Below are 26,860 nucleotides of genomic sequence, written 5' to 3'. Positions count from 1 at the left end.
TAAGGAAAATGTGCCGTTAAACACCATTAAAACGAAAAACATGGTTTGGAAACAGTTTTCTTCCTTTTGCGCCGACAGGAATTATGAATTAATGGAAACCACTTCAAATGAACAACTCGCTAATATTTTAACAAATTGGGCTTTCAACATGCGAAAATCGAACGGAGAAAATTATAAAGAAAATGTAGTGAAAACTATGTGGAACCAGACTGCAAAAATGATACAAGATAAGTACTTCAACGAATTCAACAGAGAGATTGACCCATTCAAAAACCCAACTTTTAAAGTAGCTAGGGATGCGAGAAATGCGAAAAGGCGCACACTTCAGACCGATCCAACCAAACGTACCACCAGTTCAACGGCTTTGGACAAAAAAGACATAATAGCTATGATGAACGTCTGGAACGAAAATACACCAGAGGGATTGCAACGAAAACTATTTATTATCATTTCCGTGGAATTGGCTTGAAGGGGTAATGAAGGACTAACGGCACTCGTGCATCACTTTAAGGAGGAATTGGGAAACGATGGTATTTATACTGGTAGAATTGAATACAATCCTGTGTTCACAAAGACAACACAAGGTGGAGAACGGAAGTGCGCAAATAGTAAGTGGCTAATTGCAAACGAAGAGGCTCTCAATTACTGTCCGGTAAGGTTGTTAAAGAAGTTATTGTCTTTTCGAGGTAAAAATATAAAGACGGACCGTTTATTTTTAACTGTAAACCCCAATTGGAGAGATTTGCAAGGTGTTGGCTGGTACAAAGACGTTCCTGTAGGAAAAAATGTTATGGGAAAATGGATGAACGATTCTGCAAAACGCGCTGGGCTTAACACTACTGACAAGAAAATAACGAACCACTCGAGCAGGGCCACTGCTGTATCCACACTTGCAAAATCTGGAGTTGGGGAGCAGCAAATTATTAAAATTACCGGGCACTCCAATGCCAATTCAATAAAACCATACTTGCAGCTAGAAAAGGAGCACCATGAACAAATATTAAAGACTATTCAATTCATCTAACATTTGTCACATTTCGACCAGTGAAATGTCGAGATTTCAAATTGTTGAGCCAATGGGAACGAATTATAGTGATAATTTCACGTGTGGTATTTCAGCGACAATTCAACTCATGTATAAAAAATCACATAAGCCGCAGTGTAATTGTCACTTTGACAGCGGCAAAAGTTACCTGCAACTTTTCCAGCGACAAATGCACTAGTGGTTTTTTCACTTATTCATTTTCGAACCAATAATCGCATTATCCTTACCCATATGATTAGTTTGACGTCTGTCAATAATTGATTAGTTTGGTGAATTTCTTGTTCGTTAAATTGTCCTGCCGAATTACACTCGAGGTTTGTATTTAAACCGAATAAATTTGGGTTGTGGCAATTCAAATCTGTTTCCTTTTAGCAATTGGACTCGAAAAACTGTCAACCTAAAAATGCTCCACCTGCGGTGTCGCATTTTTATTAGTTGACAGTTTTTCTCGTCTAATTGCTAGGCAACAGATTTTCATTACCTAAACAACCCAAATTTACTCGGTAAAATACAAACCTCTTGTGCAATTATAAGTGATAATTTCACGTGTGGTATTTCAGCGACAATTCAATGCGATTATTCAATGACATTTGTCAAACTTCCACCAGTGAAATGTCGCGAAATTTTGTCGTATTAACCGGAACATTCTTCTTAGTTTGTTAATCAATTTCGACAACCGACTTATCACCACATCTTTTAATTTAATCACTCATAACGAATTAGCTTGGAGCACAAAAGTTCGAATAGAATCAATAGCAAAATGAAAAGCAACTTCCTTCCGTAATTTATTTTGACGTTTACTGTTGTCATGGAAATACATTCGCGTGGGTAATTATGCTTAATTTTTCTTTTGATTCATTGAATAGTCCTCCGAATACCATTCGTAGTCGAAGTATTCGTAGATTATTTTTGAGCTGCTGCTCCACTCATGCTAGTTACGCTTTTTAATACCACTCGCGCAAGCGCTCGTGGTATTAATCAGCGTAACTAGCATTCGTGACAGCACCTCAAAAATATTCGACAATACTTCGACTACTTATGGTATTATATATGAAAATTTTGTATTCAAGCATGTTGTCAGTAAAAAACTGCATTCGGTCATGTTCATATTTTGTTAAAAGAGCCCTCCACCTTCGGTGTCGGGATCTTTCGCCAAAATATGAAAATAAACTCATGCAGTTTTTAGACAACATGCTTTCAAAAAAATTATCGGTAATTTTGATGCACTTGTGCAATTACTTACGATAATTATGTTTACATATTGCAACCCTTAGAAACGTAAGAGTTCAGGGGTTGTTATGATTATACACAAAATAAAAGGTATTCGAAATAGCGACTTGCGAGTACATACATAAACTTCTATGCTCTTTCATAAAAATTTCAATGTTGAAAAGAAAATAAGTTAGCGCAACCAAAATTTTCCTTCGTAATATATGGAATAACAGTGCAAGTAACATGTTCGTTTTATATTTTTACTTCTAGAACTCATAAATTCTAACGTTCAAATATTTCATTTATGTAAATGATTCGATGGTTCAAATTTAATATGTGAAATATGAATACGTAAAAATTCAAAATTTTAAATTTAGATGCACACATCATATTGAACGTTACTAAAATGCCTTATTGAAATCCCTTCCAAAAACATTACCGATCATTCATCAAATTTGCTATATAGGTACGAACAGTTTGGGAAAAATCAGATTTTTCCATTAGTTTACATTCGATAATCACTGACGTTTGTCAGTTTTGAATGATTATCACATTAAAACAATGATAAATGATAAAAGTATTATGACGAGTACACACGTTCAGTTTCGAAATTAAATTTTAAATCATAGTTTAAACGGGAAAACATCAAAACTTCGAAATTGCCGCATTAAGTAACGAACGGCAACTGTAATAAAATCGGAACGAAACTGAAAACTCGACAACGAAATGTCGTAACGCCACGCAGAACCAAGAATAAATTGAATTTCAGATTGTGGCGTGGTACTTACATAATGTATGGTCCTGAAATATGGCGACAAAGGAAAAGAACTAACAATCAACAAACCTATAAAGCGAACTGATTTCAGTTGTCCTATTTGTAGAAAAGGAAATCAATAATGTACTCCCTTTCACGACCCATCGGTTATTAGGCTTTCAATCACAATATAATTGGATATCACAACCTTTTAAGGGTTTTTGGTTTTGTATAAACCTTATTATTTCCTTCCATACCTTACGGTAGCGAGGGCGGATATTGTGCGGCGCAGTTTAATTTTATCAACTTATACGTGTATGTTACTCTTATTATGTGAAATATTCGATTTGGGCGTTGTAAATTTAATTAATTCTTGAAGACATTTTACTCTCCCGTCACATTCAAATTATCCAAAATGCAGTCTACTTCGTAAAAATTTTTGGTACCTAACTTTCTAGATGGATTTTACGCTTTCAGTGCCCTTAAAAGTGTGATACCTCCTCTAAATCATTTCAAGAATATCCAAGAATACTTTACGGGTTAAAAAAATGAACGGTTATGACGTAAAGCCATTCAATCCATTTCCGTAGATTTCCAGCTCGAACCAAAACTATAGCGTTATTTACCAGTGACAGTTTAAAAATAGTATATTAAAGTACAAGTGTCATTTGACGAAGATTGTCGCACGAGGTAGTTTGCCGCATAAGCCGCGTAGTCAAATGACACGTGTGCTTTATACTATTTTTTCTATTTCGACTTTTAAATAATAAATTATACAAATTATAAATATTGCCTTTAGGCGTTGTTAGGTAATTTTAAACTATCATTCAGTGTATGTTGGTAATAGACAAAGTTCATTTATTTTCACGTTGGCAAACCTGATTCCTGTATTTTCAAACTTCAAACTTTTAATTATTTGGTCATAATTCCATTTTGCGGCAGTTATGAATGTTATGATGAATACGGATGACAAACACGTCCCTTGTACAGTTGTACAATAAATTGTTGTTTGTTTATTTGAAATTTAGTAAAAAATTCCTCTCTCGTACTTTATTTACACGTTACAGGTTATGTTTAGTTTTGATTTGACGGATACCGATGACGGCAAAAAAGCGAGGGGTACCAATCCAACAAAATAAAAAAAATAATACGTTTCTATTTCTTTCAGCATCATTTCTGTCTAGAAACGCACGCAAACTGGACCAATCAAGTACGGTTTCGGTATTGTTTCCACATCGAAATAGAAAAAATGATTATTCGTTTATATCAAAAGGTGTTTCCTTATGTACTTAATTCTAACCTAATTGACTAACACACTTCACTTCTAGCCGTTACAGACCCTTCTCCTGCTAGAAGTTTCTTTTACTTGTTTCTTGTTGCTAGAGTTCGCGTTTTGTAACTTTCAGTACTTAATGCTAACCCTCCTTCTTACATTTTACTTGTCTACGAGTTGTATTTTTCCTCGCATATATTTTGAATTAATTAGATTGCACTGCTATTGAATAAAATTAGTTATTTGTGTATCGTAAAGTATTTTTTTGGAATTTAACGTTGATTCGTATTGAGTATTAATTACAGTTTTAGCATACGATTGCCTCCGTGCCAGACGTTAGCCTTGCTATTTCGCGATATTTTATGTGCAGCGCTATTCTCTACCCTTTTTATTTGTTTGCTGTGTTATTGTCTGTTACACGAATGCACTTAATCGGTAAAAATTGCGTGTTTTCGTTGCAAATTGTTAATGGAGATAAGACAATTCCGCGTAAAATGGAGATATCTACGAGGCCGAGTTGCTGTTCGTTGAAAGCCTACAAGACGCGCGTCATGCGTTACGTTTTGTTTTGTTCGTCAGGTAAATTTACTTAATAATTAGGAAATTAGCTAATTTAGAAAAGATCATTCATAGATAACTTGATTTTAATGCATTTTTTAAAGTTTTATTAATTAACTGCAACATTTCATCAGATTTCTAACGATTTAAGGCTATCGGTACCTTTGGTACAGTATTCTTTTAACTTCGCTTTTTTTGTACTAATTTGGTGTTTTTTTTCATTTTTCAACATAAGTGGCTAGTACACCATGGAACAAAGATAAACGTCAAAGTAGACTGTAAACAATAAACAAATGTATTTTCGGGAAAAGAAGTGTCTTGTAATCGTATTTTAACTATTTTTCATAAAGCGGTCTGTAAAGGTAATTCTTAATCATTTTTTTGAAAGATTCGAGCCCTCCAGGTATTAATTATGGGGGTGCGATATTGTCCAGGAATCGAATTATACTGGTGCGAATTGTCTGGATACGAATTATTAGGTCGCGAATTGCTCTGCAACCCTTGTAGAGTGTAGAAGTACAGAAGGGTCGTAGATACAACATTTTAGATTTTGATATAAATTATAGATGCACTAAAGATGAAGAATGGAGATTTTTAACGAAGTTGAGAAATTCTGTTTTAAAAAGCTTTATATGAAGTCCTCTGAAATGTAATTAGCAAGGATATTGCATTAAAATTTAGTTCAAACAATTTTTAAATTTAAATTTGTAACTTCGGTTAAAGTTTTAAAACAGCAAATCTTATCATCTTATTAATTCAAATAATGCATATATTTTAGTCTCCAAAGTGTGCCAACTTAATTTACCACATTTCCAAGTGGATCATTTAATCCGTTCCTTCTAACATTAAAATAAATTTTTATCTCGAGGGTGTTAATGAAGACATTATAGAAGTACTGAACTTTTCGTTAATTTAGATTTATAAGTTAACTTAAGGAAATGCAAAAAGTTCGGTCTTCCCTTTTGTCTTAAAAGGACCGGTCCTGAAGGTAAGAAGATACTTTCCCTAACAAGATATCCTTTTTTTCGCGTCGTTCATTTGCATTTTCAACTGATATAACTTGAAAATGTTAATTTTATACATTCGCACTATTGTGCGAAGTGTTTCGGGAAACTTGTACTAAACGGGTCAAGGTAATGAAAGATCTACATTTAAATAATTTATTGCTCCGTTCTACAAAAATTTAAACAATTTCGATATATTTACTAAATTAACTTTCATTTTGGAACATTAGCGAAAATCGCAACATTCCAAAATAGGAAAATATGGGTTTTGATTACCTATTATAAGTTATCTAAAGACTTCAAATGTAAGAACCATTTCCTAAATGCAGCGAACAAATCCGCAAGAAAACATAAAGTCAGCGGTCGATAATTTGATTGTTTCGGTATGGGTACGCAATAGTTTTTTACATTAACACTAACTTCTAATATTATTGCCATTTTCATGATTGAGATCACTTTTGTTGCTCATCCGTGTACAACATTCACACACGTCCGACTATCACGTTTTCAGAGTCTCGTCAATATAGTGAAGCGAGCGCGAAGTAACACATTACTCAAATTCATTACCTTACGAAAACTGGAATTATTAGAAAACACGTTAACCTCGACGAGGGAAAACTCAAATGGCCGATGCCGGTGTAGTACTCTGAAAATGTTTAATAAAGAAATGGTGTCCTCCAGAATTTAGCTCACCTTGGTTGTCCTCGGTGTGACTTTGCGAGGAGGTCGAGCCTAGAACTGGAGCAAGTTGAGGAGTTTCGTCCCTAATGAAACGATCGGCAGTCCCATGCCACAAAGAAAACAGGTTCGCCTCACACTTAAGTACCATGAGACCTCCGCTGAAATGAGATTTATTTGCTATTATTTCAATGCGAGACCTGGACGAATGCAGACCCAGTGCGTGGTCGGATTGCACTGTTATCGGAAACAACTTAACGTAATCCGTATCTTCAGTAACCTTAATTAAAAGGCAGTCTGAGATTAAAGATACTAAAGGTGGAAGCCTACCTCCTCTTCGTTGATATACCATGTTAGATTTGCTGCCGGATCCGAACCGGTCGCCGAACAGTCCGCTTGAATTTGTTTCCCGATTTCGACCTTCGTTTGGTCGATCGATATCGATGGATTATCGATGGGAAGCTCTGAAACTTTCAGTCGGATTTCGCCGAAAGTGGAAAAAGCGACACTTACCCGCTACCAACATATGCGCCGACTTGATTTCTGTGTGGAATAAGGGTGCATCCGCCGATACCTCACATTTATAGTGCCCAGTTAGTTCTCTTCGTACCCCACGTAGAGTTACATTTTTTGATCCAGATCTGGAAATCTAAAAAAGAAAATTATTAAATTCGAATTGATAAGTTTAAGACACTATATACCATCGTGTTAAATTGGACTAATTAAATAGACGTTTTATTTGGCTTCGGCACTTGTATTTGTATTTTATTTATTTGTACAAATTTGGAAATTTGGAAAAATGCTTATTTTACTGCAGCAATGTTGCCGCACAAGATGTACGACAATAGCAGGCAAATAACTGCGTTTTGTAAGAGTTTATCTCCGGCCGTAGATAAGAAGTTGTGTTATCGCTGCATAAGATAATTAGTTTCAAGATAAGAAAACACAAATGCTCGGCAGGTTTAAGGAAACACAGCGCCAACTCTATACCAATCGTTATAAGATCGATCCTACTACAACTTCATATTCGGTCAAGACAACTTGCTATGGAAAACTAAAATTGAGAAATTCTCATCGTACCGAAATCCTAAGTCTATGCATATTACTTCAACGCTGGGTTTAGCATAGTATACTGTTGCTGCATACAGGGGAGACAGGAGACACTAGAACCGTCTTTTGAGCATATCTGGTCAACCACTTATGGTACCTACAGACTTTAAATGTTATTTCTAACTTTTTTTTTTCAAAATTCAGAACTATAAAACTATTCCAGACGTAAATCAAACTAACAAAAAATTGAATTCTTAATAAATGACATGCCGTGCAAGGTTAATGCCAATAACTACACCCCAGGGGTAAAGCACTTGGACCCTGAGGACGAGCTAAGTCTATTGGGTTGTCGAACTTTTAATGTGTAGCCTTTTAATGTTCGTTAATTTAATTGTACAGTAAAAGTGCTATTTCGTAACCAACCTGAAGATGAAAATACAACCACCCCTAGAAAATACTGCAGCTGTTATGCAACCTTTCGTTTATGCATCATAAACATTATGGTGATTAATTACGAAACGTGTAACATTTTGTTATAAAAGGAACTCAATAAAGTTGCATGTGATTGACAAGAGCATATACATTTACTTTGAAACTTGCTAGAATTTCCAGTAGGAAAAACGTGATTCGTTTCTGAGGCATTTTTTCCCTCGTGCCACATGATATTGTTTCCTCTTTAGGATTCCGTACGCAAACGTGTACAACAGCACTTCCGACTTTTCATTAAGAATACAAACGGTTGAAATTTTGCAAATTTAAATGAAAATTAATTCTATATAATATCCAACGAAATACCGAAACCTATTTAAAACATAATCATGCGACATCTGCGCAATTATAAAACAACAATATAAAACCTGAAACCTTCCCTTGATAAATTACGTTATTGTTTACATTTTAAGCTTAAAATTTATCAAGCTTCCGTAGTGCTTTTAGTGTCATAGAAATTTTCCGATAATACTAAAAACTGCGACACTCGCTCTAGGATCCAGTTTTATAATGGAGGATATCAATATTATATATTACACTCATAGCCATCATAAATTTTAAATCCTAAATAAAATACGATGTTAAAATTTGATAAAAAGTCCAGATCAATTGGCCTGATATATTTATTGGGCTGCCAGACTAGACACGTTCAACGAAAAGCCGTTCAAATTAAATTTTCCAATATAACATTTTATACTACGATCGAGTTTAAGCGTCCCGTATTATACTTGAACAAAAATGGTTTTCGGACTTACAATTTAACTCCTACACGATGGCGGGATAGATTAATTGCATCGCCAATATAATCGCCATAGGAAATTATTATCGTTCTTAGTAGAACGCGTTTGAGTTATTATCATATTATCCCTAAATCTTCCCTTCATTTATTGAAATAATCTCAAACTGTATACGTTGATTATTCGAGAACATTCCGTTTCCATTACTTGTAGGTATTAATACAACCGCAAGTACCTACATATACCTACGTACCCATTGTATATACTAATTTTATTTCATTTGATTAGCAGTTACGTACAACGGCAATAGTAATTTATGAATAGTTAATGTCGCATATAAGACTAATTGAGAGGAAGCATGGTTCATTAAATGATTAAATGCTTCTCTCTGTGAGTAAAGATTTTGAAGAAATAGGAAAGAGGTACAGACAGTGACAGACATTGCAAAAATTAATGCTGTTGAAATCTTAAGAGGAAAATTTTGATGGAATTATGACAGTTATAGCCACGTCCCTGTCATAATTGAGTCATAATCATATCAAAGAAGTTTTGAAAACCACGCACTAGAAGTTAATTTCACACAAGTGTTTCAGGTCTAACGGAACTCAGGTACTTCCAAAAATGTATGTATAAGGTTTGTAACGGTAGCTCTCAAATTGGATTTCATTTTTTGAATCTTTTAGGAAGTAGTCATGTTGGAAATTATTCAGGGTAGGCGAATTACCGTCGCGTAAAACATTTACCGTATTCAGTCGAAGAGAAATCAATTAAACGGGCCGGCGTCGTGCTTTGTTTACAGTTATTCCGGCGAATACGCAGCACATGCATCGGAAAAAACATTCATAAAAGTGTACTATCTTACGTAGTGGAAATTTCTCGTTAAAAAAACATTTAGAACCTTTAAACAAAAGTTAGCCTTACATTTCTGTAGAAAAGCTACATCCAGAAAACAGCGATTTACCAAATAATGTATCTAACGTTATCAAAACACTCACTACAATGCGGATTCTCTCTTTTCGAGAGTGTTAGCTCTGTGTTTTGCTCATAATAGTTTGAAAATAATCGCTTTGCTAATTTTATATACAGTTAGGGGATCAATAAATCGCTTTACACAAAAATTTACTTGTTCGTTTTTAGGTATTTGGATATGGTAAAAGAAAATTTGTTGCTTAAGCATTTGTTTTTAAAGCTAAAAGTATGATGAAGGTCTCCCTCAGGGGTCAATAAATAGCCCAATTCTGTTCAACTTGTACACGTATGACTTCGCGGATACATTGGACGATTGTATTAATGTCATACAGTACGCAGATGATTTAATTATTTACACTGCACACAAAAATGAGAGGGTTGTAAAAGATCGTCTCAGTAAAGCCATTGGAAAAGTCAAGATATGGATGCGCAGTAATGGGCTAGATATGTGTGTGGACAAGTCAGCGGTAAAATTTTTTTTCGCGTAAGAGACAGTATAATTTGAACCAATTTCATTGGATAACACTAGTGATGCCGCCGAGACGAGACTCAGTCTCGTCTCGTCTCGTCTCGACGAGACGAGACTAAGCATGAGTCTCGTCGAGAGTCTCGCCGAGACTCTCGTTTGGTCTCGAATTTGTTTGTATTTATTTGTACTGTTTTAGCGGAATAGTCTAAATCGAGAACAAAAAAAGATAAACTTTTTCGAATCGATTTCTACGAGTTCAAGGATCACTGCGGATTAGAAGTCGTGTTTCCGATTACGAGCTGTCAAAAAATTCCCTGAAAATCGTATGCGATTCTTCGTACATATCTTGTTTAATTGTGCCCACGGACACGGAGGCCATCTTCATTCAAACGTTGCCTAGCGACAATCATGATAACAAAGTTTATGACATTTTTGGCACATTGTTCACAAAACGTCACCAGTCACTAGGCAACTTTTGAATCGCCCGCCGGCGCCTGCCGCGAAAATCGGCAGCGCGCGGCGATATTTAAGGGGCTGGCAGAATTAACTTCCGGCCGGAAAACTGCAGGCAGACCAACATTTCCTGAAAAGGTGACTTTCAATTTATATGCATGTGAATTTTCCAGTTGTTGTGTTATGAGTATAGCAATTCACAAAAAAACAGTTCAATTAATCCGCTTCTGCCGCTATTTCCGGCTGGACAAAACTCGGTAGAAAAGAATTTTTCCTTAAAACCCATCGCCCTCAACCTACGGTTATCAATTTCAGGTGGTTTGGTTTTCGGTTTAATTTGCGGAAAAAAATTCACCGGAAGTGCCTATTTTTAATAACATTCCGGCCAGAAAAAGGCTGACAGAAAACTCATTTTGTGTTATTCAAGTTGCAAGGAATCCAGTAACAAAGATTTCATCTTGTTAGCTTATCACTACTGGTTCCATGCGTCCGGCTCTCGTACCTACTATATTACTCCTATTATTTACTTGTCATGCCTTCGTAGTTCGTGGTCTTTTATATGCTATATGCTCATTGCTCTACCTACATACACTATATTTGGATAGTGTCTCGAGACCAGGCGAGACCAAACGAGACTAGACGAGACGAGACGAGACGAGACTGAACCAGGACGAGACGAGACTCAGACTTGGTCTCGTCTCGAGGTAACGAGACGAGACGAGACTTTCGAAAGTCTCGTCTCGTCTCGTCTCGCGGCAACACTAGAGTTTTCGTTTGTAAAAAGTGTAAAGTATTTAGGGCTCATATTGGATTATAAATTAAATTGGTCAGAACATATACACCTGGTGACCAAAAAATGTGAGAAATCACTGAACGTCTTACGTTTGATGACGAGAGTGGGGTGGGGAATGGACCTGCCAACCGCGTGAAAGGTATATAAAGCGCATACGAGATGCTTAATAGAGTATGGACTTCAATTATACGGGTCAGCTAGCGAAGCAGCATTGCAACGAATTAGAGTCGTCCAAAATAAAGCGTTAAGACATTGTATTGGGGCAATGAAATCTACACCTGTGGAGGCGCTGTATGTGGAAGCTCGCGACCACCACTCAACTTCCGAATTAAATACTTGGCCGTAAAATACGTCACTAAGGTTAAAACATTAAATCTGGTCGATATTCACAACACCCTCTATAAGTTAATGTCCTTTGATCGAGTTTTTGGTCGAAAACGAAATCGCCGCCACTCGCAGTTGCCTGTGTTTACGTTCACGATATAAACATGCCCCCTTGCGTACAAGAGAAACCGGAGGCGTCATACCATGATTTCTACACTAGGATCCTCCAGACGTACTTTCCAAGGTATATGGGAAATTTAATCATCGATATACAGCAGTACTATAACATCTTAGAAGACCTAAAAGGGTGGAAGGTTATATTTACAGACGGCTCAAAAAGCAAGAAGGGAGTTGGTTGTGCATTCTACCAGCTTTCGAACAAGGTGTCCAAGTTATTTAAACTTGGAGAAATCGTATCCATTTTTACAGCGGAAGCAATAGCAATACTCGAAGCATTAAAATACTTTAAGATCCACAGGGTAACTAAGAACCTTGCTATTATGTCAGACAGCAGGAGTGTTTTGGCCGGAATCAATCAGAGGAAGCATTACTTTCACACCCACCCGATAATTACAGCAATCATCGCGGAGTCTAAAATTATTCAGAAAGGTCATATGGTCAAATTTTTCTGGATCAAGGCCCATTCCGGGATACATGCTAATGAAATGGTAGACGGATTAGCGAAACAGGCAGCGCAAGATGGGGTTAAACTCAGTTATGATACCCCAAAGTCCGACCTCCTCAACTTCTTTAAAGGCAAGATGTTAGACGAGTGGGATAATAATCATTGGAAAGAGTACTATGAAGAACGGAGAACGCAGTATAGTACAATTGAGCCCACGGTGAAATTCAAACCATGGTACATCAAACATCATATCCCAAAAAAATACTACGTCTCAATTGCACGTCTTAAATTCGGACATGGACGATTTCTTTCTCATCTCCACAGAATTGGGGTGGTTGACTCGCCAATGTGTATGTGCGGGGCGGAGATTGGCGACTTGAATCACATATTTTTTAATTGCGCGTTGAGGATGCCGTTCATTAATCATATGTATTCTCGGTTAATCGAAAGAGGAACACAATTGCCGTTGAACATCGCTACGCTCATGTGTGCTAACTCTAAATCCACATATGACATAGTCATAGAATATCTTGGGCTAAATATTTAAAGATCAAAGAATTACCCCCCTAATGGACTCCTAAGTATCTAACCTTTGTTTAACCGTTCTTCCTATCTATCCAAGGTCGCAACCTGTGATGTCTACATGAAAGGCCATGACAGACCTCTTGGCGAGAAGTGTGTGCCCCTGCCTTTAAGTCCCGTTAATTTATGACATTAGGTTTCCTTTCATTATCGTGGCTAAATGGGCATTGATCCCGAGAAAAGCCCCAAAAAAAAAAAAAAATGTAAAGTTCCCGATCCCGAAACATCTACTAGAACTGCAAACTCGTATTATTGCTTGTCAGATAAATGTACGGTGTTTTGTGGTCAGTTCGTCGTGGAAAATGGAAATCTAACTGCAAATTCGAATTGTCTCGAGAAATTTTTTCTTAAAAATGGATGCATTATATCAAGTTAGCAAGAAACCCCCAATATACACATGTAGATTATAGCTTTTCACAGGAATTTACCATTTCGTTGTTATTAATTTTAGTTGTGGAAAAAAATGTTTTGTTTTACTATCATTCTTTTAATTGGATAAGCTTTATATAAATTTAAATTTATATAAAAAGAAATTCGCTACGCCTTTTAGCTACGTGTAAGTGCAAATTTCACATTAGCAGCTACCTTAATGCAGTAATCGTTTAAAAAGTTACATGTTGTGTAGTATTGAATGCCTATGTATCCGTAAATTTTGCAATAGTAGCTGATCATCCTTTCCTATGCGGACGCATAAATCTTAAAATCGTTACTTGGCGTCGGTTTCCTTGCGAAAACGTCGAAACGTAACAAATCCGATAAACCCGACCGCCAAATTGTAAGGAGGCGGCTTTATATGGTTTTATTTAGGAACAGACTTTGCGCTACTTCTGTTGTTATTGAAGATCGAAATAACTCTTTCCAAACAGATCAATTCGATAATTGTTACAACTCCTATAATAAATAATAATAATGTTTATTGCCTTTTCACAGCTATATAGCCATATCAGACTCGTCAAAATAGAAAAATTAAAAACACAACATTTAAATATCACAAACAAAATTTAGAACTTCAAGTACCTATATTTTTACATTACCAATTCTCTTTCCATAATATGTACACCTACATATACACATACATATTTATATTTGCACATAGATTCCACATGTTTGCAAGCAATAGTTGCCTTGATGTGAAGGATTAAGAAACATTTTTTTTATATAGCCACCTTTTGAGTAATTTAGACGCATTTCTTATGGAAACTCATGGTTTTATATAATGAAATTTGATGAGAAAATCGCGGATTAAATACAAAAGAAAAGAATCTTAAACTGTTTGGTCGTCAATGTTTCTCAACTCGAGTCCAATTTTGTCGATAGTTCATAGCTGCTTCGGGGTAAATACACAAGAGCTTGATTTTTAATCGGATAATTTTATTTTTAAACGAAAGTTTTGTTGCAACGGAAAAAACTAGAGAGCATGATCTTATGCTTTTGATCGAGAATTTTTTCCAGGAAGCAACAAAATTTGAGTGCAAAATTATCCTCGATCGAGTGTATTTTAGGGAGATTAATAAAAGACAGTAAATTTCACAACCACTATATAATTTTGCCATTCCTACACGCTATCTAGCTTTTAATCACTTAAAAACTCGTCTGATTGATTAGAATTTGAAACAATCACCAATCAGATTGGTCGTATATTAATGGAGTGTATTAATCTGTTGTTAAAGATAATTGATCTCCAAGCTGGTGTTTAAGTTCGTTTTAAAATACAGTAATTTGTAACTTTATTTTTCTTGTATTGTTTTGTATACCGGGTGGTGCACGTTAAGTTATTAACACATGGGAAATTAGTTTTATGCAATATCCTGCCCTCCTGTACATTTTACGAGTTTAAAGTTGTTCAGAAGTAAAAGATGCGTACAAAACTGTTTTTACATGTTTTATTAAGCTTTTGGTATACCCGCAAATTTAAAAATAAATTTCAACATTAATTTGTGTTATTAGTAGCAATTCATAAAATACCAATACCACATCACATCAAAAATGTTGAAATTTATTTTTAAATTTGCGGGTATACCAAAAGCTTAATAAAACATGTAAAAACAGTATTGTGCGCATCTTTTACTTCTGAATAACTTTAAACTCTACAGTTTTTTTCTGTAAAATGTATAGGAGGGCAGGTTATTGCATAAAACTAATTTCCCATGTTAAATCCTATTCCTACTTACCATGCACCGCCCGGTATACGAGAGTCTCATTTTGAAAAGTTTCAATGCGACTATCTCGCGAAATAGAAGAATTGGAAATACACAGTTTGGAATAACTGGCATAGAGGTTGGGGGAACTAGAACCACAATTTCTTAGAGTTGACGTCAATTTGGCTGTTCACAAAATGGGGTAGTGTCTCAATAATGGTAATTAAAGCACAAACCAACCCTCATAGGTTCGGCGAAACTTAAAGGTGTAAAACTTAGTTAAAAATAAACGTGTAAACAAATATAGAAAACGAGCTCCTGGGTATGGCTATAACATGTGCAAAACTAAATTTTGAACTTGGTGTTAGTATTGCTTTTATTTACAGTGTATTTAGTCGTATCACTCTTGAGTTTGATATCTAGAATTTCGTTGTTAAATATATCCATCCACAGTGATCCACATATCGTCAATAATATTCAAAGTTAATTAGTTGTTAATGATGTTTCTAAATAGGGACTGAGATTCTAAGTTCTAAGTACCTATGAAATATGAAAGTTAGATAAAAAAAATTTCCGCAAGTAGGAGTGACAGGTTGTTTTTCTGAAATTACTTTATAAACAACTACTTTCGTCTCTAAAAAGGGTGAAGAAAACGTGATTTTCCTCTCTAGTGAGGAAATTAAAAAAACATACCCATATCTAGATTGCTATGTGTCAAACCGCAAACGTCATTATTGCATACGATAATTTTTCAATTTTGATTGTATAGTTTCAGAAAAAAAATGATGTAAAAAACTTGAGAAGGAAGTGTTTTTCAACTCAACTTCAAAGTTTGACACCTGAACGTAGCGAGAATTCTCTTTCTTCTCTAGTAATACAAATAACTATTCCCATAGGGCGTCGAGAGTGTTGGGTGTATTTAACAGAATTGAAATAACTTTGTCTAAGGCATTGATCAAGGCTATTGTAACTGGTATCAGATAAATTAGATTCAAATTTAACCCCTTTAAGCCATCACTATGAGCTTTTTTAATTAGAGAACCACCATTATTTTTCACGGAGTAGTATTCATCTGCACAAGCAATGTGTTCCCACCTCCCAAACCTCCAAAAATGAGGTTCAGTGTTTTTATATCATCGGCGAAACCATGAGTTTCCAAAAGAAAAGCGTCAGCAGGAATTTTCCTTATTCCTTTACATCAAGCGAGCTATTATACGAGTACTTACATTTGGGCCTCTGGCATGTTAGGCCTATGTGCAAATAACTCTCGCTGGTCAGCTTCCCTATTTAGTTTATTATCACGGGTCTATTGCTCAATTGCAGCGCATAACAATTCCAAATTTGTTGTTGTTAACGAAACAAAATCAATCTTTCATGAAAAGTATAGGAAGTACAAAGGTACGAAATTCCACATTCACTATTTTGTATAGTAAGATATCTCATTTTTGTTTTATCGTGGTCGTGTTACAGGTTGTCATGGCTCATGAGTTTACGTTTCTTTGATCTCAGTAGGCTAATTTCAGGAGTTTGTGGGTTCAAGAAGGATACCTCCCCGCTCCAGTCCACACAATTACGTGCTGTGTTAATTCTTTCCACTATTAATTTAATTTCGTAGCCAAGTACAGTGCCACATTTAACTTCAGACGTGACTGCGTGATTTTAGTTCACAAGGAAATTAAAATTCACAGATTGGGGAAGGTTTTCAGAAGAAAATGTGAGCTAATTGTTAGAAATAGTCTAGCTCTAGCCAGAGTAAAAATTCAACGGGAGTTCTCAAAATTTCCATAACTACATTAATTTAGAGTAGGTATTGAGATTTCACCTCTCGTACGACGGATAAGCAGACAAAAAAGAAAGTAATTGCTAAAAAACCATACTCCTTAACTATAAGCTAAGTAAAAGACATACACGTTTGAGAAGACCTACGGCCCGTCCAAGCAAAAAGACACGGCATTAGCTAGCTAGATGCACAAGTAGTTAATTTTATGAACGCGCAACGATATTGGATTGATTGATATACCTAGTTACAGAATGTTTCGATGAAGGAAACTACATTTTTTGAAAACAAGCTTTCTTATTATCTAAGTTTGCACACCGTAATTGAAATGCGCTTTACGTAAACCGTTTACGACTATTACTTATACGAGTATATCTATCCAAAAACGAGCGAATTTATGTTCCTAAAGATTTGCCCTTATCCAGTTAAATTCTCTCAAACGACCACCTTTGCTGCAATCTCTTAAATAAACAGAGATTTTTCCTTCTACGAGGCGCAATTTAAAATTTGTTTAAATTAGTTGATAGAACTTAAATTAATACAAATAGTCGGTGGTGAAATTTAAAAGCGAACCGCGCACCCACATGTATTTATTACAAAAATGCCACGTAATTAAAAACGTGCCACGTAAAAAACGTTTCAAATCAACATTTTAATTGATTAATAAAAGCACCTAATTAATTTAATTCAAAAGATTTTTTTTTTTGGGTTGGATCCATCGTTCCTCGAAATGGGGGTTGAAATATATTGTGTGATCAAAACTCTCTAAACCTTCCCCATATAGTTTTTATTCGTTGAAGTTTTTAAAAATAAAAGCGATTATAGTTTCGGCGTACTGCCATCATCAGGCGACTAGAAGTTTATCACAATATAGCAAATTTGAAAACATTAGGAGCTAGTACTTAATGTGAAATTTAACAGGAAAACGGTAAGTTACAAACGTTGAAGACGAATAAGACGAACATGTTGTTTTTTAATTACTTTCACTTGGCTTCGGCCAGTTAATAATTAAAAAACAACATGTTCGTCTTATTCGTCTTCAACGTTTGTAACTTACCGTTTTCCTGTTAAATTTTACAGTAAGTACTAGCTCTTAATGTTTTCAAATTTGCTATATTGTGATAAACTTCTAGTCGCCTGATGATGGCAGTACGCCGAAACTATAGTCGCTATTTTTAAAACTTCAACGAATAAAAACTATATGGGGAAGGTTTAGAGAGTTTTGATCACACAATATTCATTCAAAAGAATAAGAACACTACGTACACACTATTATCAAAAACTTGTTAATAGTGTAGCTATGCACTATACAGAGTTAGATTTTTGTAGAGCATATTTTCTGATGTTACCCATGACATATAGCGCATTTTTTAAAATAACATGCGTTTAAAAGGAATAAATTAGATTCAGGACAAAACTTGGATTGTGATTCAAATTAGAGAAAATTTATGCAACATTCTTCAAGAAACTCTTGTTCGGTCGAAGTAGTCCAATGGAAGGGCCGAAGTGTTTGTAAGTTGCTTTTAGATGTAATTTACTGAAGGTTTCCATTTCTTATCAAAACTATGTACCTATATCATCTGGGAATTCGAATTAATAAGTGGTGACATTTTTACGGATATACAGTTAGCAAAATGCCAAATCAGTAACACGTTTGTTTTGGATTGTAGTATCTAGGTACTACTTAGTCCCGTAGCTCACAAAAAATGCAAATGTTTTGAAACTTTCGTATGTTGTTCGTTGGTGTTCAGGTAGTACTAGGTCCCATTTTTTCAAAAAAATTTCGTGTGTTAATTTCAGGGGATTTAAAAAGCCCCATGTGTAAAACACAAATAACTCTTACTCACTCGGATCACTTTCTGAATAATATAAGCGTAATAACACGGTGCACTCTACTCATTCCGAGGATGTAAATCCTGGCGACGTACACCCCGCCACCGTTTTCCCGGCGACAACCTATCCCGGCGACCATTACTATCCCGACGACCTATCTCGGAGACTATTGCTTTTCCGGCATCGGTTATACCGGCAATAATTAATAAACTACCTATAGGTAATTATACAAATAACATTATGATGATTATTGATAATTGGAATGTAATTAATGGCTACTGTCAGTGTAGGTGTGATCAAATTATTACCTATTCGAATATTTTCTAATCTGAACAGTTTTCCAACTTTCAAATGTGTTCTTGTGCTGCTGTTAAAAACCCTCTTTCCCCCCTCAACGAACAAAATCGACACTTTCCTATTGTAACTGAATACAATCCTCATCATTGAATTGTTTGTTAATTGTTAGATACTGATTGTGAGATAGCGAGAAGACAATAAACTACTCACGCCAGTGAATAATTTAAATGACAAACCTATATATAATCTAAAATTGACAATTACCTGTTTTGTTTATAAATGTTGGAAAACTAATCTGTAAATAAGTATATTTTTTCGAAAGAGGACATGTATAAAAAGCTGCAATTGGGAATTAGTGCATCGCCGTATATTGGCAAACGTGTAGCTTTCAATGTGGAAACGGGAAACACGTTGTAGTACCTATTTACTTTTTCAATCTCTATTTAGATTTGTTCGAACCGTTTCGAATAGTTGTATCTTGAACAGAATTGGGAATTAAATGCAAAATTCACGAAGTTTAACTGCATTATGGGCTCTCTGCATGTATCTACTTATCTAAATAAATTTATTCCTGGTATCGATCGCATTTTGGAGAACTTAACGCATATCACAAACTTGATTACGTTTTTGTTTGCTTTTGGAAATGTCTGTTCGTTCACTGCATCGATCTATTGTAGTAAGCTCGGGTCCCAATCAAAATCTGCTACGCTGTTTACTAATCGGAAAAAAGTCGTCTTAACTCTCCGCTACAGCGACGATAGTTGGTAACTTATTAAGCACAAAAGCAAAGCATACATCAAAACCAATTTTCCGGTACTAATATTTACATAGGACCTAGAAAAGCGAGGCGGATACAATTGTTAAGTAATATTCCTCTCCGAATATTAAGTTTCTAACACATTAACTAGTGGCGTAACTTTCAATTTTATGCTGTTTGATACAAGCTTTACATTTCATTTTTTAGAAAAACCAACATTTGCTATGAAGACTATGAATGGATGAAAGTTTCCTCTCATTTTTAAACGTGTTGAAAATTTGCTTTTTATTTTAGGCGTACTCCAAATATGACACAGATTTTTTCTAATTAAGGCTGTATGACACTATGCATTTTCTTATATCTTTTCCACTATCGTTTCTAATACAAGAAAAATGTATACCTAGTGTCTAGTGTCATTTTTTTGTACAAGAAATGATACAGGAATTTGTGTTTGCCACAGTTTCCTGTACAAGAACTACGCCGATTTCGGCGCAAAACTGTAAAACGCGTCCTCGATTCATATATGGGTTCTGTTATTCATAAATAAAGGGGTGGTTTATTTATGATTCCTCGGAGTTCCGTATAGTTTGAGGTAGACATTTTTTTATTTGGTTTCATATGGAGGACGATGTGGCATATAAGTAGGTAAATGAGCATAATCAGCTGTTCCTGACCTTACGCGACAGTATTACCAACTGGTATGTTTGAAAGACGTGATAGAGGGTGCCGCAGACAATTCCACCAATCACATGCCGAGTTTGATACCATTTTCTGACAAGACACTTGCATAGTATCACACAGGCTACAAATTTGCATGCAGGAAACGATACAAGAAAATATAAGTAATTTTCTACATCCGAAATAATATTAGAAATGATGCAAGAAAATGCCTAGTGTCATACAGCCTTTAGAAAGCGTATACGGTGTTATTGATTAGTTTCTGACATTTGTTGAATGTGGAGGTTCCCGTTCTCATTGGCGGTCAGATTGTAGTATTCCCGATTATGTTTGATTTAGACAAAATGAATGAAATTAAGAAGCCTAAATTGGTAACAAATATACCTACCGTTATTTAGATAATCCGAAACTAATACGAAACGTGTCTATTGCTTGTGCGCTTCACTCTATCATACTAGAGTTGGTGTTTTCGGCTCCGTTCGAGCTAGTATACGCATGTCATGTAATTTTGACGTAGTGCTTGTGAGAATATCTTGACAACCTTACGATTTTATTCGCCGATTACATCATAGTTCGTTTCATATAAGAATTTGTTCGCGAATCCACCGTGTCGATAATTTGTTTAGATTCGTCCATTGTATTTGCGAAAAATCATGAGCACGTACGACAAATTTAAAACGCGAGTGGAGCGCACAAACCAGAGTCATTTACTTCAGTTCTGGGAGGAATTAACATCCGAGCAGCGAAATGAATTCGCGTCACAATTGGAAACGATCGACTTTGAGGAAGTCAATCAACTGTTCCAAGACGCGATGGCCAGGCTAGAAGAGGACGTCGTTAAAATCGACAATCACATGAAACCAATACCACCTTCGCAATTGGAGTCGGAAGAAAGCTCACAGCCAGAAACGTTGGAAAGGTACAAAAGAATCGGATACCAAGAAATTTCCGAAGGGCATGTTGGAGTACTTGTACTGGCCGGTGGTCAAGGGACGAGACTCGGCGTTACGTATCCCAAAGGAATGTACTCTGTAGGATTGCCGTCTGGAAAAACTCTCTTTCAAATCCAAGCCGAAAGGATTAGGCGAGTGGAAAACTTGGCGAACGAATACACAGGAAAACACGGTTACATCACTTGGTATATTATGACTAGCGGACCGACTGAAGAAGCTACCGAAGGCTTCCTTAAAACTCACAACTTCTTTGGACTCCGGTCGGAAAATGTGGTCCAGTTCCGTCAAGGACTTTTACCTTGCTTCGATTTAAATGGGCGAATCCTCCTGGAAAATAAGAAAAGGTTGGCCTTGGCTCCAGACGGTAATGGCGGCCTATACCGTGCACTTCGCGATCAGGGTATCTTAAATGACATGCTACAACGGGGAATTCGCCATCTCCACATTCATAGTGTTGACAATATCCTGGTCAAAGTAGCCGACCCCGCTTTCATCGGTTATTGCGTTGGCAAAAAAGCGGATTGTGGTGCAAAGATTGTGCGAAAATCAAGCCCAATGGAAGAGGTTGGGGTCGTATGCCAAATCGACGGCCGTTTTCAAGTGGTCGAGTACAGCGAAATCACTGAAAAGACGGCCAATCTCCGGGACAAAGAGGGAACGATAGTATTTAGTGCAGGTAACATTTGTAATCACTACTTCTCGATCAATTTCCTAAACGAAATCGTCACGAAACATCTCGATAAGCTGAAACTACACGTTGCCAAAAAGAAGATACCGTTCATCGACGAAAACGGAGACAAGATTAAGCCGGATAAACCCAACGGAATTAAAATGGAAAAGTATGTGTACGACGTCTTTCAGTTTAGTGATCACTTTGTCACTTGGGAAGTTCCCCGCCATGCCGAGTTTAGTGCGTTGAAATATTCGGACGATGTTGAAAGAGACTGCCCATCTTCAAGCCGGAAGAACCTGTTTAGCTTGCACAAGAAGTACATCGTGGCCGCTGGCGGAACTGTCGTTGGTGATATCGTCGAAATTTCGCCGCTAATTTCCTACTCTGGCGAGAATTTAAAGGAAAAGGTGGAAGGCAAAGTTTTTCACGAACCTGTTCTTCTCAATTACGAGTAGGCCACCATCATTAGTGGACACTTCCGAATCGTACACTAAGTTGCACAGTGCCGCTTGCACAAAATTCTTCTACTTGCACATGGAATTGTGTATCTTACTCTTGTTATTTTAGCATAAATACTCGGTTAGATGAATTCCAGCACCAGTCTTAATATTTTATACATTTATACACACTGTACAATAAATAAATAAAGGATGTAACAAATATGTATAGTTACCATAATTTGCGTTTCTCTTTCGTTCTTTTTCTTAATGAGTAAAGCACGTAGGACTAACGGATTTTGGAAGATTTAGGAAAGGCGGCCACTAAGTCAAATCAAATTGATACAAAATTAGGGTTATACAACATTAATCGATATAATATTAAGGATGTACCCTTATTTTTCAGTGTATAATAGATATAAGGGGGTTTTTATTTCAAAATAAAATAACGGAACTGCAAAATTTGGTATGGATTTCTAAACACGCTGTATTAATTTTTTAGTCAGTCACCGCTCGATTTATAGACGGAGAGCTGGCTACGGAAAAAAGTGACTTATCGCTACATGGCTGATTTTTGGTGTAAAATATCCTGATATATAGTGAAGTAAAAAAAGTCATGTCTACCAGCGAGATCCCGTGGCTTAAGGTTAGGAGGGGCGGTCAAATATGTCAAATTTTATTAAAACTGCCGATTTTCCGACTATATTTACCTCTGGTGCCTTTATTTTGAATCTGACGCAAAAATGAATAAAGCTTATTTGTACAGATCATCGAGGCACATCTTTTTTTAGTTTTTGAGAAATTTTAAATTGAAAAGTTACTATTTTGTAACTTCTAAATTTGCACTGTTCTCAGAAAGTAAACCCCTAGGTAAACCCTATAGCGAAAAATATATAAAATATAAAAAAGATGTGCCTTGATGAGCTGTACAAATAAGCTTCATTCATTTTTTGCGTCAGATTCAAAATAAAGGCACCAGAGGTAAATATAGACGGAAAACCAGCAGTTTTATTAAAATTTGTCATATTTGACCGCCCCTCCTAACTTTAAGCCACGCAATCCATGCAACCATCGGAGACATTGTAATAAGAGATATTTGTGTTTTACATATGCCGTTATACGGTTGTCATTTCTAATGTCTCCGAGGGTTGCATGGAATTTTCTGCTAGATTTTTTAAAATGCGATACAGAAAGGAATTTACTTTTATTGGTTAATCAGGTATGCCCTGAAAAGAAATGAAAATTAAAAAAAAATGGGAGTAGAGGTTTTTTATTACTGGAAAAAACCATTTTTTATATTGATAGTAAATATTTTTCGAAAATGGCACCTTCGGTTGACCCTACTTTTGAATCCGATAATTAATTAATTCCCGGAAATGAATCAGTTACCGCTGTTTATGCAACTGACGTCTGGACCAGCTGGGTTTATAAGCTCCGCAAAGTGAAATTAGTAGCAGAGTTTGCCTTCGACTATTAATTTTACTCCGATAGGCGTTCTCGTTACCCAACCGCCGATTATGAGTCACCCGTTTTGTCCGGAGACTGTTTCCTACGCTACCGCCGCTCAAGGATTTTTTCAACCCCAACCGTGATCGCCAGTCTGGACGATACCTTTATCTAGTCAGTATACTATTCCTGTTGGAAATCTGCACCAAAATCAGCCTTCTTCAGCATCGTACAAAATCAAAGCCCGAGACTGAAATGTTAGTTTTGGATCGAATACCGAGCCAATTTCTTTTCTTGGAACGGCTCGATGAGATTCCGTTACAGTATATCGCGTGACCAGTTGCTTCTTGTGTTTCCAGGATTATTTACTGGTTTGGCTTTACAATGATACCGGAACAACCAACTTCTTTATTTTACCGAAACTACAGACTTTAATCCGAAACCGGACTTCATCTCACAGTCCCTCGAACAGTCCACCCCTACTACTTCCAGAAATTCTCCGAAGTCCGTACATATTACTACATCTTCCAGACTCTGCAACCAGTCAATCTGCAGAATCCGACAAGGCTCCAGTTTGCTGGAGGCGTGGCCAAACTGGGCAATGGAGATTCCAGTATTGTAATCAACCGATTCTCTTTTGTTCTCGCTGTAGTAGACGAGGGGTAATATCTCGAGAGTGTGGCTGTCAGACTCAAAATAATGCGCCTAACCGCCCCGTTCGTAATTCTGATAACATTTCTCCCTCGGCTGCTGCGATACAAGGCATCGACCCTCGTCCGTTTATTAAAGTTCACATTCATGGTCAACAGTTTACCGCTTTGATCGACACCGGATCCGCCATTTCATGTATTAACAAACATGTCGGCTACTTTAGTTTCCGATACCGTTCGTCCACCGAAACATAAATAAGCCAAGAGTTTTACCCCGTAAATATCCATAGTGATTATATTGCTCCGGTCATCTTCAAAACTGAAAATTCGCATTTAGTCCATCATGCTCCCGGTTTGGGTTTTGAAGTACTTCTTGGAATAGATTTTATTTCCCGAATCGGCAATTTATTCCTGGGCAGTATCCTTGTTCTCCGAGTTAGTTTCGTTTCTCAGCAATGCATTCCTTGTTCCGTGATCACACCGCTAACCGCCGCCGAAGAAGCCGAATTACAAGAATTTCTCCATACCGAATGACCACCGTTTGAAGACCTCGACTTAACTGAACATGCCATCAGTCTCCCAGGTCCCACATCGATTAAGCAACCATACCGTCCCCAAAATCCCCGAATGCAAGCTCTCGTCAACGAGGAAGTAGATCCTATGCTAGCCGAAAATATCATAGAACCGTCTGAAAGTCCGTGGAGTTCGCCGATTGTCACAGTCCGAAAGAAAAATGGCAAAATGCTTTTCTGTATCGATTTCCGTAGTCACGGTAAAAGATGCTTATTCGTTACCGTTCATAAATGGGGTTTTGGACCACCTTCGGCAAGTTCGCTACATCTCTAGCATCGACCTGAAACAATTGAGTATTGGCAGATACCGCTGGCCAAAACTAATCGCCTCATCACCGCTTTTACGATAGTCGGCCGAGGACTTCCAAATCATGTCCTTTGGGTTACATTCCGCAACCAGACCCGTTCCAGCGTTTTTTATACCGGGCCAGAAATGAAGCCCCGAGCGTTCGGCTACCTGGACGATATCATCGTGTTAGGGAGAACGTTCAACGAGTACGAGTAAATTTGAGAGAAGTTTTCGGTCGTCTCCATTGGGCCAGTTTCAAAATCAATCCCGAAAAGTGTCAATTTTGCCGTCCGTCGCTGAAGTATTTGGGCCACGTTGTGAGCTAGATCTTTAAATTGAACCAGATAAAGCAGCCGCCATAGAACAATTACCGAACATTAAAACCGTCAGAAGATTTCTTGGAGTAGCATCATGGTACCGCCGTTTTGTCATGCAGCAAAAATTGGGTTGGGGCGAAGATCACAATCAAGCTTTCCAAACTCTCAAGAACCGTTTAACCAACGCACCGATTCTGGTTTGCCCTCATTTCGACCGACCCCTCGTTTTACAAACCAATGCCACCAGCACAGGACTTGGCGCAGCTCTCACCCAGAAGATGGACGGAGAAGATTAAATGATCGCTTATGCAAGCCGAACCTTACCTTCTGCCGAGAAGAATTATTCCGTCACCGAGACTGTAGTTTGAGGGATTGAGAAGATGCGACCGTATTTAAAAAACTGTCACTGCACTGTACTGTCCGATAATCAGTCTTTACGTTGGCTACATTCGATCAAGAGTCCGATCGGCGGTCTAACAAGATAGAGTATCTTTCTGCAGCAGTATGATTTCGAAGATCAAATACCGAAATGGTCTCCTTAACCGTGTTGCCGATGCCATTTCCCTATTACCGAGACCGAGACCTAAACTTCCGAAGTATCAATTTATGCTCTTGAATTATCTGAATGCTCTTGGTACCGAAATAAATTTAATGCCATAACCTAGGCCATAATCGACCGACCAGATACCGTCCTGGATTATTGTATCCGTAATAATAATGTGTACTGCCATTTTCTTCTCATCGAACTTGGAATTATCCACCGTTTTACACGGTACACGGTACCGACTTTTAGCGGCGTACCCACCGTATTTTAACGATCACTAAAAGAGGGCACCAACTTAACCCCGTAGAACTTGCTATCCGAAATTTAAAAACCATGATCTCCCAACTTTGCAAAGAAAATAATCACAGTTGGGATTTATTTCTACCTGATTGTAAGATGACTATGAATTCTTCCCTCCAAGAATTTAGCGGATGTTCTCCTGCCTACTTAAAACTTTGCTCGTGAACTTGTCCTTCCGAGCACT

At 36.9% G+C, this 26,860-nt stretch overlaps 2 protein-coding genes across 5 annotated transcripts in view; one reads left to right on the top strand and one right to left on the bottom strand.

Moving 5' to 3' along the window:
* Nucleotides 1-6,013: 6,013 nt before the first annotated feature.
* LOC116172205 (cell adhesion molecule 2-like) overlaps nucleotides 6,014-26,860 on the bottom strand; it is a 124,136-nt gene continuing 103,289 nt past the window's right edge. For 3 of the 4 annotated variants that reach the window (XM_031489364.1, XM_031489366.1, XM_031489365.1), the window contains 4 exons: nucleotides 7,038-7,173; nucleotides 6,855-6,988; nucleotides 6,540-6,804; nucleotides 6,014-6,492 (listed from right to left, as the gene is read on the bottom strand). In XM_031489364.1, coding sequence (XP_031345224.1) covers nucleotides 6,410-6,492; nucleotides 6,540-6,804; nucleotides 6,855-6,988; nucleotides 7,038-7,173 — 618 coding nt within the window. In that variant the 3' untranslated portion in view covers nucleotides 6,014-6,409. The remainder of the gene's footprint in view (nucleotides 6,493-6,539; nucleotides 6,805-6,854; nucleotides 6,989-7,037; nucleotides 7,174-26,860) is intronic. The other variant, XM_031489367.1, reaches the window with a different exon arrangement.
* On the top strand, nucleotides 20,912-22,749 carry LOC116172204 (UDP-N-acetylhexosamine pyrophosphorylase-like). The gene has a single exon (XM_031489362.1). The coding sequence runs from the start codon at nucleotides 21,149-21,151 to the stop codon at nucleotides 22,574-22,576; it is 1,428 nt and encodes a 475-aa protein (XP_031345222.1). The 5' UTR covers nucleotides 20,912-21,148; the 3' UTR covers nucleotides 22,577-22,749.

Source organism: Photinus pyralis, unplaced genomic scaffold, assembly GCF_008802855.1.
Source record: "Photinus pyralis isolate 1611_PpyrPB1 unplaced genomic scaffold, Ppyr1.3 Ppyr1.4_LG5, whole genome shotgun sequence".
NCBI lineage: Eukaryota > Metazoa > Arthropoda > Insecta > Coleoptera > Lampyridae > Photinus > Photinus pyralis.
The sequence above is the reverse complement of the archived record's forward strand: the minus strand, read 5'-3'. Positions and strand labels throughout refer to the sequence as shown.

What these genes read in the sequence shown, in the direction of transcription:
- LOC116172204 (XM_031489362.1), top strand. Translation starts at nt 21,149, where the DNA reads ATGAGCACGTACGACAAATTTAAAACGCGAGTGGAGCGCACAAACCAG.